Genomic DNA, 19,610 nt, shown 5'->3' with positions numbered 1-19,610 from the left:
ACTTCTCAGCACCATGTATATACTCCATGTTTCTGTCTGACCGCATTGATACTTCTGCAGTTTCTGTCATCCCTACTGTTCTCCAGATAGTGTCATCTCTCTGCTGCATCTGGTATTATCACTCTCTCAAGCCGTGGACCCACTTAAGGCATCAAGTCTCCTAAGTGGCTGGTTGCTGAAATACCTAGACAACCACCACTTCTGGCTTACCTATCTCTCCTGCCCAAATACAACAACTCTGTATAGCAGACACGCCCACTAGTGTAACAGCCCCACAATAGTGTCCTGCTTTCATGCACCACCATGGCATGGGATTCAGAGATGTTCCTTGCAGTGCTGTCTCCACTGTTGGTAGTATAGAGACTGTGTGGGTAGTATAGAGAGGGATTCAGTGGGAAACAAAGATGGCACCACGCACAAGACGTTGTGTCGGACTCATGGCAACACCCAGGTGCTAAGGATTCTTAACACCATTCCTAGTCTTGTGAATTCACCATGCATGTTCCCCCCATTGTCAGAGACACTACCGAGAAGTGTTGCAGCAAGCTCACCTAATAGGTGTCATCCCCAGAAATTGTTCCAGTAGCTGGTTGTGTGTCTCCTACACCTGCGACCTGTTTGTCTGCTTCTGTGCCCTCTCGCCTGAAGTCCTACCAGGCCAAGGAAGATTGTAGGAAATTTGAAATCTGGGAAAAAAACGAAATCTATATCTGTTTTCCATCCGCTTACTCTCTGAACACTACAAGTATGGGTGTTTGTTTCTGTGTACTTGCCACTACTTACCACGTCTGTGTCTGTCATGGGCCACCCTTCTGGGCTTACCCTTCTGAGTACTATCATAGCTCTCCAGAAAGATTCAGCTCTCTAGTGTATTTAAGAACGTCTCCCCATCTCCATGATTTCTCTGTCGTTTTGTTCTCCTGTGATACTGTGAGAGCTGGCACATGAAAAGAGTCATGGAAGAAAGACTCTCGTCACTGAACATTGTCCATGGAATTCAACCCATTATCTTAATGGGACTATTGAGAACTATCAAACAGAGCTAATAGACTGATCTGTGAAAAGATAATTTATCTGAGTGCATTTTTACTTTTGTATATTAAGAATTGTAATTAGTTTACTGCACCAATATTGACTATAGCATGATATAATCAGACAGATTCCCATGGCAGGTGTAATGATGTCCAAAGTGTTGGAGATAGCAAGATGCAGCATAGAGAGGGCTGTATCAGAGTATGAGTCAGCTGCAGGAGTAGGAGGAGCAGAGAACATAGAGGCAAAGGCGTTCACTGACACATACTTCATGGGCCAAATGACCGAGAAGGTAGGTGGCAGTGCTGGGTAGGCTTAGCCTGAGGGAAAGAGTGTTTTAGATGGGTGTCTCCCTCTGGAATACTCTCTGGACATTGACCACACGAAAAGATGTTCACCACTTGATCCTCAGCAGGAAAGCCCAGCCAAGGCGCGTATCCAAGACTCCAATCATGAATCGGCGACTGGGACGGCAAAACCTGAGACTATTTGAAGTTCAGGGAAAAGCCCAAGCTGTGCAAAAGAGTGCATGTACAGAGTTGGCGGTCCGACACCAGATCCGGGAACGAGCTCAGATGAGCCAGTAGTCCAGGTGGGAAATACATGAATGCCCTGCCTCCTGGCGTGAGCAACTACCACTGCCAGCAGCTTGGTGAAAACCCTGGAAGCCGAGGAAAGACCAACCAGCAGGACCTTGAACTGGTAATGGTGTTGGCCCACTAGGAACCTTAGGTACTTCCTGTGCTTTCAATGAATCAGCACATGAAAGTGGGCACCGTGAAGGTCCAAGGAATCCAACCACTCTTGCAGAAAGAGGGCTTGCAGAATCTGGGCTAGAATAACCCTCTTGAACTTGTCCTTGTGTAGAAATAAGTTTGGCAGCCACAGATGCAGAGTGGGGCGCAAGCCTCCTTCCTTCTTTGGCACTAGAAAACGGGTGGAATACCACCCCTTTGCTCATTGTGAGCGCAGAACTATCTTGATCACGCTCTTTGCCAGAAGCTGACCAACCTCCTCCAGCAATATGGTGTCTAGAGACAAGGGGGTGGCCTGAGAACCGTGGTCTGGGGTGGGGGTGCTGAAGTAATGGGGAGAAATATCTCTGTTGGATGACCTTTAGGGCCCAAGCATCAGATGTAGTTTTTAGCCATTCTGGGATGAACAAGAATAGCCTCCCCCCCACCAGTGATGAGTGGCAAAGCCCATTACTGCAATTTAGGGTCCTGCTTGGGCAGCGGCCGTGGCAATGCCACCCAGCTGGGTACTCATTCCTCTACCTCTTAGGAAGAGCCTGCCCTGACTTCTTCCCAGGGCAGACTGACCATGGCCCCTCAAGGTAAAGGTGGGAAACGAGCAAGAAGTTGTGCAGAAGGCTGTTGCACTGCTAGCATTTGCCTTAGACAACTGGACCTTCTGGAGGGCGTCATCAGCCTTAGCTTCATAAAGGTTTGGGTCATCATAAGGCATGTTCAAAAACCTGGTCTGGATGTCAGCCGCAAACCCTGATGTTCTCAGCCAAGAGTGGCGCCTGACCACTGTGCTAGTGGCCATGGACCTCCCCACACAGTCTGCTGTGCCCAGTCCTTGGCATGAAAGACCAAGGACAGGAAACCAGCCCTCATCTCTCCCTCCAGGACGTACTCAGCCACATTGGCCACTGCCGTCCAAAGGCTGAAGGAGAACTTCATCATGGAGCAAGAGGCACTCAACCTCTTACTCCACCTGTTCAACAGAAGGGACAGGAAAGTAAAAGTCTTCAGGCTTGCTTTTCGCTGCCTGATTGACAAGTTTTTCAGGCAAAATATGGGAGGAAAGAAAGGTGGGGTCCAACAGAGCAGGATGGTGTTTCCTCGCCAGATCTCATCCACTGCTAGAACAGAGACAGGTTTATCCCACAGCTCCAATAGGGGGCCTAATCTGCCACATTGAAGGGCAGAATGGTCTCTTTCTTGGGGGCATCGTCCAGAAATCACAAAGATTGTACTGAACCTTGAACCTGGACAGAGCAGATAGCCCCAGAGTACTGGCAACCATAGTCATCAAACACTGGTAGGGGGCTTGGGGCTTTCCTGGGGTTTGGGCTGAAATAATATCCAACTCTGGGGAGGTGTTGCAGTCATTGACCCTTTGCAAGTCCAATGCCAGGCCCAGCACATCCTCGCCTTCCCCATAGAATTAATCCAGGAAATCCCTCACCTCCCTAGAGAGTTCAAGCCCAAAGGGGATCTGGTCACCCGCATCATCATAGATATCATACATCTTTGACGTGAAGGCATCCGTAGGGTGTGGAACATATTCCTGCAGAGCTGCTTTGTACATGTCCTGCAACATCATCGAAGATGATGTAGCATCTGCCGCTCTTGGAGCGGGGGGCCAGTCAGCACTGAGAGACCTCTGTCTCTGACTCGTCCAGGCCCGAGCCTTTATGCATGCAGGAGTGGTCACCAGAGGGTACACTGCTGGTCGCAACAGACGCGGTGTGGGACCGTGCGGCACCAAAGTTGATGGTGCCATTGCCTGTGCCACAAGTGCTGACTCAGGAACCGCTGGTGCCTTAGCGAAGGTGTCCAACATCTTCAGGCAGAAGTTCTCCCATTCCTCCGGTGTGGAGGATTGGGTCGAAAAAGGTACCTGCACCGGATGCTCAAGGGACTCCCTGGAGCGGTGGCTCTTCTTCTTTGAATAGGAAGATGAATGACAGCGTGAGAACTCTGATACCGCTTGTTCTTAAGGGCGTCGTTTTCAGCTATGCAACCTTGACCAAGACCACAGATCTTCACCCTTCGCCTTGTGGATGAATGTGAAGATTTTCAATGCCCTCTCCTTAAGGGCCTTTGGGTGCATGGACTGGCATGACCCGCAATCTTGGGTGCCATGGTCCTCGCCCAAGGAGCATAGACGAATCCGGTGCAGATCCGAGTAATGACATCTGCCGGCCGTGATCTGCACATGGGCTGAAGTCCGAGGCCTTTGACGGAGTAGGTATGGCATCATTGTAGAAAAGATAGAAACTCGATGGGGGTGTTCCCAAGTAGTGAACAAAGTGCACGGTAAAAAGGAACTAAGGTCACAGGGTGTGCCACCGCTATATATACTGACCCTGACATGTCTGGCGCGTAGAGGTGTCGGGCGCAGCTGGCACCCACTGGTGGCAGAAAAGTTTCCAGAGAACATCTGTGCTACAATTGGAATATCATCGATCTGGAATCCATGGGAGGAAAGAATCCATTAGAGGTTTTTGCCTGTAATATTTTGGCCATGCTTGGTAGACATGTTTTCTTTATGGGGCTAAAAACCAACATATGTGATCAAACTGAAGTTCAGTCTTATTTAGCGAACTATGATAAATTGAACATCTCCTTTTTGTGTTAAAGCTCCACAATTCTGCCACTTGCAGTTGTACCAGTGCACGGTCATATTAATGGCAGAGTAGCCTTTTAACTACCATCGCCCACTAAAACGTACTTATATATTTATTACTCATGTTTTCATGCTGGAATCCTTTCAATGCTACCCAAATGTGATTTCTGTCAAACGCATGTATTTTATGTTCCCACATTTATAAACCTTTTTTTATAACAAGGCCATTTTTGGCAAATACATGCAAATGAAAAAAAGATATTTCAATAACAATTAAAAAATGCCTAACTGACTGATTTAATGTTCTTTTTAAGCCAACAAACCCCAACCGGGGCTGGATCGTGTTTCCTTTTGGGGGAAATCCCTGGTGGTTGTGTCTGCTGGCTGGCATTCCTGCATTGTTGTTCACTATCCTTCTCTTCATGGACCAACAAATTACCGCTGTCATTCTGAACCGCAAAGAATACAAGCTCCAGGTCAGTACTGCTTCTAAGTGCTCAACTGAGCCAACGGACGCCGTGCATATGATTCTGGATGGCTCAGAGAGTGGCAGTGGATCCTTTAAACTTGTCCACTCGTGTGTTTGCCTCGTGCGCTTCTGCTATCTCTAAGATTGAATAACATTAAAACTGTATATCGTTGCAAGCTGTATTGACAAACTATTACGAGTGTGAAAGAAATTCTACATTGAGCTATGTAAATTTGTGTTATGCACACCCCCTGCTTCTTGTCGAACCTACATCCCTTCACAAATGTAAGGTATCTACCATGCCATGCTGAAATCTACCATCTAAAACTATCCAAATGCTAGCATGGCTTGGCCTCCCCCTGCTTGTGCTACCACTAATACTGCTAGGACTTTAGTTACTATAACTACCATCCACATTACAAGCATTAAAGCTTGACGGCAGTGGTTCCAAACCCACATGTGAAGACTTGGCTGCAGGCAATGTATTCCACACATAATAGTCCAGTATGTACTCTCAGGCATAGAGCACCTCTGTAGTATGTGTTCTGTGGCTCCCCCGGCTTACAGTGTTGCCGCATTTGTGCTGTGGCTACGCTAGGCGTTTTGTAGACCAGTCTGATAAAGGTTGACCAATCTCAAAAAAGAGGCCCACATCTGTGAGAATTCTTTCTTGTTCCGAATAAGGCTTACACTGGTGCCATAGAGGTTAATTGATGATGCTGCTTGATTTCAACAATACAATCATTCCCTGTGACATGTACGGGGTCGTTTGCAGTGCTTTGGGAAGGATTGTGTTTTTCTATATAGACCTTAACTGTAATATCCGAGAAATTAGTAAGCAATGGGTCAAATCCTGGAAAGCCCAGGGTTTGCACATGCAGACATGTACTGCATGGGATAGAATCAAATGTAGTGTTTCCACCTGCAGAAATGCCACATGTGTTAATTTGGAAAGTCATTTAGCAAAAAGCCCTAATATTTAACGCCACCTGAAACCAGGCACCACGATCCACCCTTGAATACAACAGCAGAAATGACGAGTTACACATGGGGGTCAGCACCACATGACACAGCGTCCTTGCATAATTCACAATCTTTCAACATGTCATTTAGGTTGGAGGAGGCACTATAGTCACATAGGGCACGTTTTATGTGCCTGCTCAGAACAAAGTGCAAGAAACTATAAATATGGCTTTACGGCATGAATATGGCTAAACGCATCAAAAACCACCAAATATGATTTTAGAACAAACATTTGATATTTGACCTTTTTAACTATAGCCAGCGAACACATATCACAGTAGCCCAGATATAGTGCAACAGGCATGGTTGGGATATTGTTCAGGTTATTTGCCCCTATATCAGACATCAAATAAAATGGCCTGCGACACTAGAATCCATCGACACTAGAATCCATTGTGCATGTTTATGGTCTGATTTTTTAAGAATGGGGATGACTAAAATGGTGTTTGAAGCAGGCATGAAAACTTCAGTAAGTAGCAACCCGTTGAATAGATGGAATTATATGGCCTGCGGTAGCGGACCATGAAGTTATGGTTAAGTTGCTAAACCCATAGGAAGAGCACTTTTTGGGCGACTTATAAATTCGCTCCCCCTGGACAAATCCTCAACAAACTTTGCAAAAATAAGTATATGACCCACTCTGAATATTTCTGCAAGGTTTGGTGAGGTTTGGTAAATGGGGGGCAAAGTTATAGGGGGAGGTCCCAAAATGTCTTTTTTTCCCATAGACATAATGGGAAAAAGCTTTGGTCACGCCTACAGCCCAAACCGCTGGACGGATTTTCAACAAATTTGTGGCAGGAGCAGCGGCTTGGTCCCAAAAGTTTGCTTTTGTTAATTTGGTGTAAATCGGTCGAGTAGTTTTTTTTAAACGACTAAAACGTAAGGCAAAACAATTAGTGATATCTATGTCCGGTCTGCGGACTCACTTCCCTGTTCAGTCCGCGGACTGGCCTCTGTTTGGCCCAGAAAAATTTGCGGTCTGCGAACATCAGGACGCAGCCGCTGATTGGGTGGTGAGAAAACGTGAAATGCGTCGGTTTCTGCGAAATGCCCACCATGTTGGATTCACTGACTTTTTTTGGGGTCCGTGGACAGCGCAGCGAAAACATTTGAAAAAAGCAACATTGCATTTGTCAAACTCAACAAACAATCTCTGGGGAGGTGGGGGGGATGGGGATGGGATGGGATATGGCCATAAAAAGCCAAAAATCGTGTTGTTTCACCCCCAGCAGTCCGCGAACACTCCAGAAGTCCAGGGGCAGGCCTGTGGTGTCCGCTGACACTTCAGATGTCTTAGGACATCTGTACCTATTTCTGCATTACAGAGTTGCAGAAAAGCAGTTTTTTAATGGCTTATAACTTTAGCGCCACTCAATGAAACTGCATGTAATTTTGCTATTTTATTCTAGACCTAATCCCAAATGGTTTTGCAAGGTTTTGTGGGATTCTGTCAAGAGGGGGCAAAATTAGAGGGGGTGTCCCAAAATATTGTAAAGGCATATAAACAGGGACGTCATTTAGAGGTCACCAGGACCCCTGGTCTCCCTTGCTACCCTTGTGGTCTCCTTTGCTACCCCTAAAAAAAAACTTAGAAAATGTAGAAAATTAACTTTTTTCTTTTTTTTAAATGCAAGCTCCTGGGCTGTGGCTAGCGCCATGTGGCTCTTTGCTTCTGGAGTGGCTGGCCTTCTTGTTCAGGCCTCTTAAAAAAATAAAAAACAAAAAAAGAACATGGGTTCCACAAGTCTAACAGTTTCACCAGTGACCCTAAATAAGAAAGAATAGGAATACCAAATCATTTGTCTTTCTGGAATTCTATACAGTAATTGCTGGACTCATTCAAGGTTTATTTTAGCACACTTCAGGGGGTGAGTCACTGATTTAGTCTGTTCTTAAACACCTAAACTCAGCCTTTCATCCTTCTGAGGTCGATAAATGAATACCAACATAGGTTGGGTTATATTGTATGTATTCTATATAAAGTGATTAAGCGTAAGTGCTATATAATAGCACATCATTATTATTTGGCCATGAATGTCTGCTTGCGTTCACAGTAATTTGGTAATATGGGCCTAAACACACTGATCTTAACGATACATATGGTGATCCATTCTTGTAGGAAATGTATATCATATTATAGTGATATTGTAACCATATTTTTCGTACTATACTTAGGAACAATGCTATGTGATACTGCTTCCTGTTTTGTCAAGGGGTGAAAGGTTGTGTCCCATCGCTTCCCGTGATATCACTTTGGTGTGGGGACCAATGACATCACTTCCTGTGATGTCGTCAGAGGTCAAGGGTCATCTGATGTCACTTCCGCTACCCCTGGCATTTTGGTAAAATGACGTCCCTGCATATAAATGTGGTGTCATTTGATGAATCTGCACAACATTTAGCAAAATGATTTTGGATCTAGATATAATGGTTTTCTAAAGTTAAGTGGGATTTTCTCAAGAGCGGGCGAAATTAGAGGGGGCGTCTCAACATTTTTAGATGGCTTATAACTTTGTTGCTATTTGACGAATGTGGACAAATGTTTTGAGAAAGATTATAGACCCAACTTTCAATGTTTGTGTAAAGACTGAATGGATTTTGTCAAGTGGGGGCAAAGTTATATGACTATTGTATGTACATACATTTTGACACTTTTGAAAAAATACAACATGGGCGGATTTCGAGAAAACTCGAGAGGAGCATTGGCAAGGACATTAAAGCATGGTTTTGCAAATGTGCCCGTGTTTTATTTTTTGACAAGTGTCATAATGTAGGCACAAAAAACAGTCATACAACTTTGGTGACTAAGGTATAGCTTGGGTCATGGCATATGTTCATGACGCAGACAATCTGGCTACTGGCCATGACCGTGAGGGACGTAAAATGGTGTTAAAGTGGCCATGTCCACCTGGGACCAGCTGTGTGGTAAAGTTATTCAAAAGTAGGATAGGTGTGAAAGGGAAAAAATGTGCTTGTGGTAATATGGTCATAGGGTTCTGCAGGCTTCCATAGAAAGGAAAGAGGGGCTCTCTACGGAGCCCCGCCTTTTGCGTCCTGCTGTAGGAAGGAAAATCCTTCCTTCCTACTGTAGGAAGAGAAATCTATTTTTTAGCACCCTGGCTTCCCACTTTGGGAACCTGGGTTGCTAATGGCCTTTATCCCCCATTGCAAAGGCTGCAATGGAGGATAATGGTCCAGAGTCCCTGTTATTTATTTATTTATTTATTTATAACACGCTAAAGCCCGCAGACATCATGGCGCACACAAACACACTTTGCTTGGGCCGATAACTTGGGCTGCCGGGCTGTTATCCCCTGTTGCGGACGGAAAATTGTGTTAAAGTGGGCATGTCTACCTGGGACCGGCTATGTGGTAAAGTTATTCGAAAGTAGGATAGGTTTGAAAGGGAAAGAAAATGTGCTCGTGGTAATATGGTCATAGGGTTTGGCAGGCTGCCATAGAAAGGGAAGAGGGGCTCTCTACGGAGCCCCGCCTTTTGCGTCCTGCTGTAGGAAGGAAAATCCTTCCTTCCTACTGTAGGAAGAGAAATCTATTTTTTAGCACCCTGGCTTCCCACTTTGGGAACCTGGGTTGCTAATGGCCTTTATCCCCCATTGCAAAGGCTGCAATGGAGGATAATGGTCCAGAGTCCCTGTTATTTATTTATTTATTTATTTATAACACGCTAAAGCCCGCAGACATCATGGCGCACACAAACACACTTTGCTTGGGCCGATAACTTGGGCTGCCGGGCTGTTATCCCCTGTTGCGGACGGAAAATTGTGTTAAAGTGGGCATGTCTACCTGGGACCGGCTATGTGGTAAAGTTATTCGAAAGTAGGATAGGTTTGAAAGGGAAAGAAAATGTGCTCGTGGTAATATGGTCATAGGGTTTGGCAGGCTGCCATAGAAAGGGAAGAGGGGCTCTGTACGGAGCACCGCCTTCTCTTTCCATGGTGGCAATCTTGGAAAAGGATTGTCCTTCCTACCTACAGCGAGATGCCGCAGGCGTCCCGCTATAGGAAGACATTTTTTTGGCACCCCGGGTTCCCGCTTTATGCATTTCACTTTGGTATCTTAAGCCTTTGGTACACTCCCAACAGTGGTAAAGAACTTCCACACCCATGATTCTCTCTGGGTGCTAGAGGTAGGCACGTTATCTACCTCATCTTCTTGGTCCTCTTCATTGTCTTTGGAAGTGCTGCGCTTTTTCAGTTGTGTCGGTCTTTCAGCTGGCGGTGGTGATGTTGGCTCTTGGGGAGGGCAATATCTGATGCCATTTTTGAGAGAAATAGCAGTTTTACTAATATTCTTCCAAGTATGTGCTTTGCACTAGATTGTTAATGGATAATGAGTAAGTATAGTTGTAGGAGCTGTGCAAGGGTACATTTTTAAGCTTGAAAGTTACTAGATCAGTCAGAAAATGCAGTTCCAAACAGTCTTCCAAGCATGGACCCGATTCCGAAGTGCGGACGCCATCGTAGACACGTAATCATGCTGCGTGCGAGCGCATGGTCATGTGGCACTGTCTGGAAGGTCTGTGATGATATCAGACATTTGCGGACGTCGACAGATTCAAAAACAGTGGAGAAAGTTGCAAAAAGTGTACAGAAAAAATAAAAATGATGCTAGACGGTGGGAAATGGCAGAGTTTTAAGGTGAAACATTGTAAATTGGAAAGAAGTGTTGGCAGAAAATAGCATGCACTGGTAAAAACCCATGAAATTCAGTGAAAAAACTTTGTTAAAGGGACGTTATGGTTAAGTTGCACTAATAAAAACCCATGAAATTCAATGAAAAACCTTTGTTAAAGGGACATTATGGTTACAAGTAAAACCGAAAAACCTCAGAAGTTCGCGAGTTATGGTAAGCTTAGCAACCATAACTCGCGCCACCACCGTGCACTGCTAAGACTAACACCCAGGACATCAAAGATAACATTGCAAATGTGATGGGTCTAGGACTAGCGGAATGATGCCGAGACCAGGGTTACATGGAGGAACAAAGTCTCTTCTCCAAATACGAGAAAGGAGGCTGCTGAGACGCTCAGAGTTCAAAAAGCATGCATGAGCGAAAATCACTGCACTTAGAGGCTATCCCGTTGGAGCAGACCTGACTGTAAAGGAGGTACCAGGGTTGCCCAGGGCAGAGGGAGACGAGTGGAAGGAAGAGAGCAAGAAGTAGAACGGGTTACGGGAGCCCTAGAAACTCGAGTCCTGGACATTTGCCATGGCCATAGAGATCACCAAAGCTAGAGAATCAGAGAAGTCAGGAGAACCCTAGAGACCCAAGCTGTATTGTACTGATGACACTCAGGGACGCCCAAACATGTCTGGTGTTGCTTGTGATCTCGTACAGAAGGGATGTGACCTATAGTTTGGGCTGGTCGGCGCCTTTTGGGGTGGAACCACCCTGGATTTGCTTATGGTCTTCTCCCTTCTGGAATTATTGGCAGGCTGAAAAATGATGGTTCATAGTGTTGCCCAGAGGAGTGGCACTGTTTATGATTTATTTAAAACCGTTCAGCCTTCACACTTCAGTTTTGCATAAGTCACCCTGAGTGGGACAGGCATGCCCAGGTGTGGGTCTTGATCCTGATATGCCTAGTGATCTAAGCTCTACCTCACTGGTGAGACCTAATGAGGCAGAAGCATGTTTTGGGTTGCTTGTCATGTCATGCAGAAGGGATTTGACCAGGTAGTTTTGGGTGGACTTCTCCTTTGTGGTGGGGTCAGGCCTAATTTGCATATGGTCTTCCTCCTTATGTATTGGCTTGGTCGGCTGAAAAATGATGGTCTTGAGGGTTGCCCTGAGCAATGCCTGTATTTATGATTAATTAAAAACCTTCCTGCCATCACCATTCAGTGTTGCATAAGTCACCCCAAGTGGGAAGGGTATGCCCAGATGTAGGTCTTGAGTCTGTTGTGGGCCTAGAGGCCTGAACTACATCTCGTTGATGTTGCCCAATGAGGCAGACACATATCTGGAGTTGCTTGTGGTTTTGTGAAGAAGAGATATGACATAGCAGTTTGGATTAGAATGCCCCTTTTGTGGTGGGAGTAAGCCTGCTTTGCATATGGTCACCCCCTTAATAGTCTGAGAAACTATGCTCTGGAGTGTTGCCTAGAGCAATGCTTGTTTTTTTGATAAATTCAAAACCTTCCAGCCATCAACCTTCAGTTTTTCATGATCCAGAGAATAAACATTGGCAATGGCTGTGGCATTTGTATAGGTGAGGAATGACAAATGTATGAGTGAGTCTGTGTGTGTGGGGGGCAGGTTTAAGATCAATGAATGGGTAGGTGTGTTTATGTTGGTGGTTCAGTGTATGGTATCATGCCTGCGTATATGTGTTAGAGGGTGAATACATGGATTCCTGTGTGTGCTTGTTTGAATGGGATGATGGTTGGAGTAATAGATGTAGTGTGTGTGTGTGTGTATGTGTGTGTGTGAACGCGCGCGTGTGTGTGTGTGTGTGTGTGTACATGGCTAGTTTAATTAATTTAAGAGATTGGATCCTTGTATGGTTGGATTAATGAATGGAATGCTTATTGCTGGATGGATAGATTGTGATGGATGAGAGTGAGTCTGTGTGCCTGTGTTGCTAGGTTAGTGAATAGATGGGTGAATGCCTGTGCTTGTGTGGATAACGTGATTGGATGAATGCATACATGCTTATCGCATCCTCAGAAAGAGCAAGAGCTCATGGATCTTTGGTGTTTTCCAACAAAAATAAAGCCATGTGTGTGCAGCTTTTTGTATTTAGGCTCCCATCATCAACCCCTCCTCTTCGGGTAAGGGTCAGTGACAGCAGGGGAAATGCTTTGCTCTCTATGCGCACATCCCTCATCTTTGCCCACTGTGTATTGAAAGCAGCCACCAGCCCGGAAAACAGAGAAGCTGTGTCGACATGCATTTGCAAGCGAGCTCTCCAAATAGTACGCCGGGCAGGGCGATGCACAATTGCTCAGCCCTGGGCAGGTGCCACTTTCATTAATAACAGTATGGGGAAAAGGGCCTCGATCTTAAATCATAAATTATTAGCATCCACAACCGGCACCATGATAACCCATAATTACACCACAGAACAGGTTAGCATGCCATGTTCTTTCTGGAGAGGGGCGCCTGCTAACTTTTTGAAAAACATAATTGCACATGAGCCAGCAATCCTCCCAACACACATTTACCACCATGCTTTCCGATAGAAGCTACAACCAGCCCTCCTCACCTGACAATTTGCGATCATATGGAGCTGCTAAGCGAGGTTGGCCAACACTGCCCGCCTAGCGAACAGGGCAGCAGTGAGCTGTAGCACATAGCGTTCATCGAGGCTCCTAGTTGGCCATACAGGGAGGGTGAGGTGCTGTACATGGGACATACTAGGGAAACTTGGGCAGTGGGACCAAGAGCACTTGGATGTGAGATCATGCCCCAGTGCTCGGGGTCCTCATGATGCTTCACAGGTTAACACAACATAAACACCGGAAATCCCAAATATTGTTCATTTGGCGGGTAAATCTGAGTTGCAACGTTGCACCTTTCTGCAAAAGTATATATAGAAAAAGCCACAAAACAGCTACCCGCCTACACACATACTAGGTGTGTTTAGTTGCAAAAAGTGCTCTCTTTCATATCAAACAATTTATGCAGACAGAAAAAATAGAGATATACATATTTTAATTTATAAATACAGAACACTCAAAAAAGTTTTTGTATTCAAAAAAAGACAAAATTCATTGTTTACATATAACATCACATAAAAAACATTTAGTGAAAACCATTTCTTTAAACTAAACACAACCATCATGTTTTTACGATGTCGTGATGTTAGTAAGGGCGTGAGGTGAATATTACTATTTCATGTATCCTCAGCTCGTAATGAACTTGTCCTTGACTTTGTCGACAAAGGGAAATGTGTTTCTGGGTCCTAGCAGCAATGATTAAAAAAAACAGTCTAGAGCCAAATGAATATGCTATAAGACGTGTGTTGGACCCGTCTTCAGGACGTTGTATGATGACACCAGGAAATGGGTATCGAAAGGTGGCTCATTAGTTGATGGCCTTCACTTCTGACAATCTAAAAGCCAAAAAACTAAAAACGTGTTGGTAACATAGTAAAAACCAAAAAAGGAGTGTTGTGTCTCTATTAGTGTGCACATGCAACAATTTCCACTAACCTGTTTATTGCTTAGCAGACGTGTCTGGCCTCAAGTAGAGTAAGATTGAGGGCGATTTTCAATTGCCCAAACTGTGGATCCTCACGGTCGTCAAAACTGAAAGAATGAATAAGCCGTGAGTGCTTATATTAGCAATTGTTTCCTAACACGGTTTAATTCGTTACGCAAAGGTTTTTTGCAATCATTAGTCAATCACGTCATTACAGAGGACAGCCCTCTGTCTATTATTAGAAACACCAACAGTGTAAACCTACAATGCTGTTCATCATTCTTTATCATGCGACCCGTCAACCGGAACACTAGACACATTTTCTCTTCAACCTTTGTTATTTCAGTGCAAGACCGAATGTGTTTTTTATGAGTATTTTAAAATTAATCATTGCACAACCAGGCCAATTGTAATAGAATAAATGAATGAATACCTGCAAGTAAGACAAAACTTGCTCCCACGTTGTCTAAAACGACAGCGGATGCGGCTTTTGCATGTGTTGGCAAGATATGTGGTGATTTTAGCAGTTGTCCAATCTGTAAATATAGATACTTCGATATAACAACCTTGGACTAGCGATGTACGCCATTGGCATCATAGAACTACATGCTATCTTTTGCACTTTGTTGTATCCGTTGCTCTCTATTTTACACGTTGTATACTCCTCACGGCAGCCTCGACCTGTGGCTGCCGGCTATAGCTTTACTTTCATTCCAGAAACTAGTTGGGTCATTGCGCCCGCCATCTTGGAATAGAAAATGGCATCCGCAACTTGGGTATCAAATCTATGGTCCCGTATCTTCAGAATAACAAAGTTTTGGCATAATTCTTTACACTACCCATACTTTTTAACATATATATATCTTTAATGTACACCAAATATATATTTTTTGCTGATAAATAATTGCTGATTTTAAAGTAAAGACAAGAGAATAAAAATTCCCCTTGTTCCACTAAGATGGGAGTGAAAGCGATCTTCTGAACGTATTAAGATATGGTATTTCTGGAATGACATTGGCCGTGTCCTTAAGTGTGTATCAGAGGAGGAAAAGTGTAAATGTATGGGTTAAAGTAGCCATTGGGTTCACAAGGTGCGTCGAGTCAGAGTTTTATTGGGCTGGACCTACAAGCCAATCAAGCATATTTGGTTGTGCCTGCATCATGTATTCATTACAAAGATATTTAGTGTGCAATTTTAACATCATTCTTGGTCATGTTAATGAAGTAAATCACTGGGATCTGGTGACAGGGTGTCAATAATATTGTAAGATAAAAAATTTAAAAAATATTTGTGGAGAAACGGACTCCATTCGATCCCGATGTTAAGACCGGCCTGGACCGTATTGAGATCGTAGATCCATTTTTGTTCCAATTGTCTTAACTTACAATCTCGGTCAGCCCCCGAGGGTGGACTGGCACTGTTTGAATTGTAAACCACTCTATATCTTCTTCGGTGTGTTTAGCCTTGACACTATGGGCTACTAGAGGTTTTTCAGGCACTGTGTTTTTGACACACGACCGATGTTCGTAGATTCTCTGCTTAATCAGTCTCTTTTTCTTGCCAACATATAATAGCCCACATGGGCATGTGATGGCATAAGTTGCCCATGGAGTATTGCACAACATAAACACCGGAAATCCCAAATATTGTTCATTTGGCGGGTAAATTTGAGTTACAACGTTGCACCTTTCTGCAAAAGACAACCACAAAAAGCTGCCTACATACATTTTCTACATTTCTGTGCAGGATGTGGAAAAAAAAGCTATTGGTGGGCTGCCCTGCTTTTGGCCATAGAAAGGGAAAAGGGAAATGCAATTGTTGAGAGACATGTTGTGTTGTTTACGGCTGATCTGGCTGATTAAGGGTCTTGTTATTCTTCATAATACAGGTGCCAATTCCATCAATTGTGTAATACCCACATTTTAAATCTTGAGATGGATTAGGTATTGCACATGGTTATAAACCAAAACAAATGAATACATATTATTTACATTTAAATGAAAAATAATATAATATCAGTGAGGGGCAATGGGGACCAGGAGAGACCGCAAGACCACTTAGTTAAATTCAACCATTTTATTTGGGTTAAGTTAAACAGTGGGGCAACTGAAACAAAATGGGGTTACAAACTAAAAGTAAAAGAGCCAAAATGTTTCTCATCAACTCTCATTGGGGGCTGCCCAGCCCTGGGAGGCCCTAGAGTGTCCTCCCTGGTCCCTCTGGGGATCTCAGCTGGCACAAGGTAGCCAAAGAGGATATTATAGCGAACATCCAGGCTGAATGTAATGCTGCCCATTTAGTGGACTTTTCTTTCTTATCGCAGGAATTTGCCTCAGCTGCTGACTCCTGGGCTCCTGACTGTTGGGCTCTGCTAAAGCAGCCCTCCGAACCCTGCTTTAGTGACGATTTAAAATCTCTCCGTCTGAAAAAGCACCAAGTTGAACTCAAGTGGCGGTCTTCCTATTCCTTTTGACGGTAGAACTGAGTTCATGCATAGCTCCAAGAGGTACCACCAGACGATTCACCATGCGAAAGACCCCTTTTACACGCACAAGGCATAAAATATTCTTAATCAACATAAGGAGCTTTTCTCAGTGGTGCAGTCGCTCTCGTCAAAAACTGACGTCCCTGGCAGGTGTAACTCCGGCTCAGTCACTTGTGATTGTCTATCTGAATTTTTTATTTAAAAGGTCAGTGATATTGGAGACCAGATTGTATTATCTGGCCAAAGTACTGATTCCCCAGGCTTACCCGTTCCATCAGTTGCCTCTGCTGAGTCATGGTCCATTTTCCCGTCCTTTTCTCCAGACGATTTTGTAAGAGTGGCCAAACCTCTTAAATCGGCCTCTGCCCTGGATGCTATACCTTTAGGTACTCTTCAGGGAATCATGCCACAAATCGCCCCTTGGATATCTCAGGCGGTTAACCGGTTTTGTCATCTGGCCTTATTCCAGTGGAATTAAAGCAGTCCCTGTTATTCCTCTTTTTAAAAAAAACCCCTCTCTAGGCCCTCTAGTCTTGCTACTTTTTGTCCCATCTCCCTTCTTCCCTTCTTTAGGAAATTGTTGGAATCCCTATTTTTGCCTCCACTTACTTCTTTTCTTGAACATTTTAAGTTCTTACATCTCTTTTAGTCAGGCTTTCGGCCTTGTCGAAGTGCGGAGAGTGTACTTGTCTCAGTGATGGACAACCTCACTCAGCTGGTGAGCCCGGGGGAGGGAGCGGGGGCGCTGATTCTTTTAGACCTACCATCCGCCCTTGAAACAGTGTACCAATCTATGCTGCTGAACCACCTTTCCTGGCTGGCCTGCCAGGACACATTCTTTCTTGGTTTGCATCCTTCTTGACAGACAGAAGCCAGACCTTAGCTTTATCCTCATTCTTTTCTCAACCTAACAGGCCAGTCTGTCGGGTCCGCCAGGGCTCCGCCTTGTCTCCTGCCTTATTTAACATCTACATCCTGCCTCTTGATTTGCTTATCCACTCCCACAGCTTTCATTGCTACTCCTACGCTGATGACACACACATCATCATTCAACTTGACTTGGCTCAGCCAGACACAGCAGCTCAGTTTAGGAGTTGCTTGGTGGCAATGGGTAGTTGGATGGGTGGCAACTGGCTTAAGTTAAATGGAGGCAAGATGAAGATACTGGTGATTGGCCCCTCTCCTGTTCCAGTTCCCCGCTCTAGCCTTCCTGCTTCTTCTTCACTCTGGTCCTCTTCCTGCTGGCCTTCTGAATGTGGCCCCAGTCCATCACTTCTTGGCTTTAAGTTCTCTACATCTCTGTCTGTCGAAGCACAGGTCAGCACTATCTGTAAGACCGGCTATTAGCAAATTAGGTTCCTTCCCAAGGTTCTATCTTTCAATCCTATCCATCTTTGTGCCCTCGTGGTTGCTTCCCTCATTCTGAGTCGCTTGGACGACTGCAACTCTGTTTCTTGCCCAGCCTCTACATCTTTTCCATCGCTTACAGCTACTCCAAAACCTGGTGGCTCGCATCATTACGGATACCCCTTATGGTTCTCACATCTCACCAGTACTTCTCTCACTTCTTTGGCCGCCGGTCCAAAAACGTGTTATGTTTAAATCTTGTTGTATTTTCAACCGGGCCTATTATGGTCAAGGTGCAAAGTACCTACAGGAGAAATTCCAACCCTATTTGCCAGAACGCTCTCTTCGTTCACAAGACGCCCACCTGCTTCTTGTTCCAAGCATTAGGCTCACCAGGTTGGGCAGTTGCTCCTTTTCGATCGCTGCGGCTAAGCTATGGAACGCTCTTCCTCTCTCTCTTTCAGCCAAAGAAGACCACCTTGCATTCCGCCGTTCCCTGAAACCCCACCTGTTTTAGGCTGCTACTGCTCCTCTTGTATTCTCTAGTGCCAAGATGCCTTTGGCGAACGCGCGCTTTACAAGAACAGTTAACATAACATACTTCCCCAGCCTTCGGTTAAATCAAAAGTCCTTCCCAAGTTCTTCTCTACTTAAGAGTGTTACCTCCAGCCTTGTTGTAAATTTCATGACACATGGAAACAAGGATTCCTGTCAATGTTTAGCACTTAATCAAAAAGTGTAAAACAATACATTTTTTCGAAAAGGATAATTGAATAGATCGATTCAAAATTGACTTGAGACAGAACACGGTAATGCGACATCAATGATAACCGAGGCACACTTTACAATGGTAAATAACACCAAATCCAAACTAACCAAGTAGAAGCTATTTAGAATAGATCAAACCCCAGGTTAGAGCCTGGGGTTCAGAAGCACCCACACACCACCTGAAGAAATCAACTGAACTGAAGTGCTACCATCACCAAGGCCAATTGACATGTAAAAACTTAAAGCACAAGAAAAATGTATAATGTAAACAATTCAAGAGGTTGCTGCACTAGGCCCTAAGACCCAGTGTGTCGTTCAACTAGTCAAATGTCAGTCCCTGTGATTAAGTGCACATTTATTGTTTGGTTAGTTTTCATTGGACAGTTAACAAGGGTAGGTTTGGCAACTGAATCTGCATCTATCCCCAAACTGTAACTCAACAGAAAACACTATGGGGGTAGGGGAGTCTACAAAACATTCTTGTCTTGCCTACTGCAGTTTCGGCTATGGTTGGCCAAAGTGATCTTTAAGGGCAAGCCTTCAACAGGGTGAATAACATTCTTAACAAGCTGGTAATGGGTTGAACAGCACAGTTCTTGTCAACGCTGTCACTTGCATCAAAAATGTTCTCCTTGCAGAACTGCTGACAGGTCCACCAACAAGAAACATTGGCGTGGGCGCCCAATCACAATTCCAAACTGTTACAGACTAGTCTCAGTGTTGTACTCTCCCTGCGGCACAAATGCTCACTGTGATTCATAGTGACTTCCACTTATGTACTCCACACCTAGCACCCTCAGTCTGTTGTTACTTTGATGCTTCCTGAGCTTTGCTGGGCAGACTGAATAGTTGCAGAATTTCCGGGGACCCAAACCCCAAGACTGTCTAGGATGAAGTCTTGCCAGCACTGTGTCAACAACAGGAGTCTCTTATGAAAGCCAGGGAGTGGTGTTTAG

The 19,610-nt window shown here is 44.7% G+C and overlaps 1 protein-coding gene and 1 long non-coding RNA gene across 8 annotated transcripts in view; one reads left to right on the top strand and one right to left on the bottom strand.

Annotated features, from left to right (window-relative positions):
* SLC4A9 (solute carrier family 4 member 9) overlaps positions 1–19,610 on the top strand; it is a 1,170,242-nt gene that overhangs the window by 1,051,247 nt on the left and 99,385 nt on the right. For all 5 annotated transcript variants that reach the window (XM_069652671.1, XM_069652669.1, XM_069652668.1 and 2 more), the window contains one exon: positions 4,707–4,868. In XM_069652671.1, coding sequence (XP_069508772.1) covers positions 4,707–4,868 — 162 coding nt within the window. The remainder of the gene's footprint in view (positions 1–4,706; positions 4,869–19,610) is intronic.
* The window catches only part of LOC138581378 (uncharacterized), a 229,543-nt gene that overhangs the window by 172,968 nt on the left and 36,965 nt on the right, over positions 1–19,610 (bottom strand). For all 3 annotated transcript variants that reach the window (XR_011304540.1, XR_011304541.1, XR_011304542.1), the window contains exon 2: positions 14,065–14,160. This is a non-coding gene — a long non-coding RNA (uncharacterized lncRNA). The remainder of the gene's footprint in view (positions 1–14,064; positions 14,161–19,610) is intronic.

This window comes from Ambystoma mexicanum, chromosome 3p (genome assembly GCF_040938575.1).
Source record: "Ambystoma mexicanum isolate Mex_15411 chromosome 3p, UKY_AmexF1_1, whole genome shotgun sequence".
Taxonomy (NCBI): Eukaryota; Metazoa; Chordata; class Amphibia; order Caudata; family Ambystomatidae; genus Ambystoma; species Ambystoma mexicanum.
The sequence above is the reverse complement of the archived record's forward strand: the minus strand, read 5'-3'. Positions and strand labels throughout refer to the sequence as shown.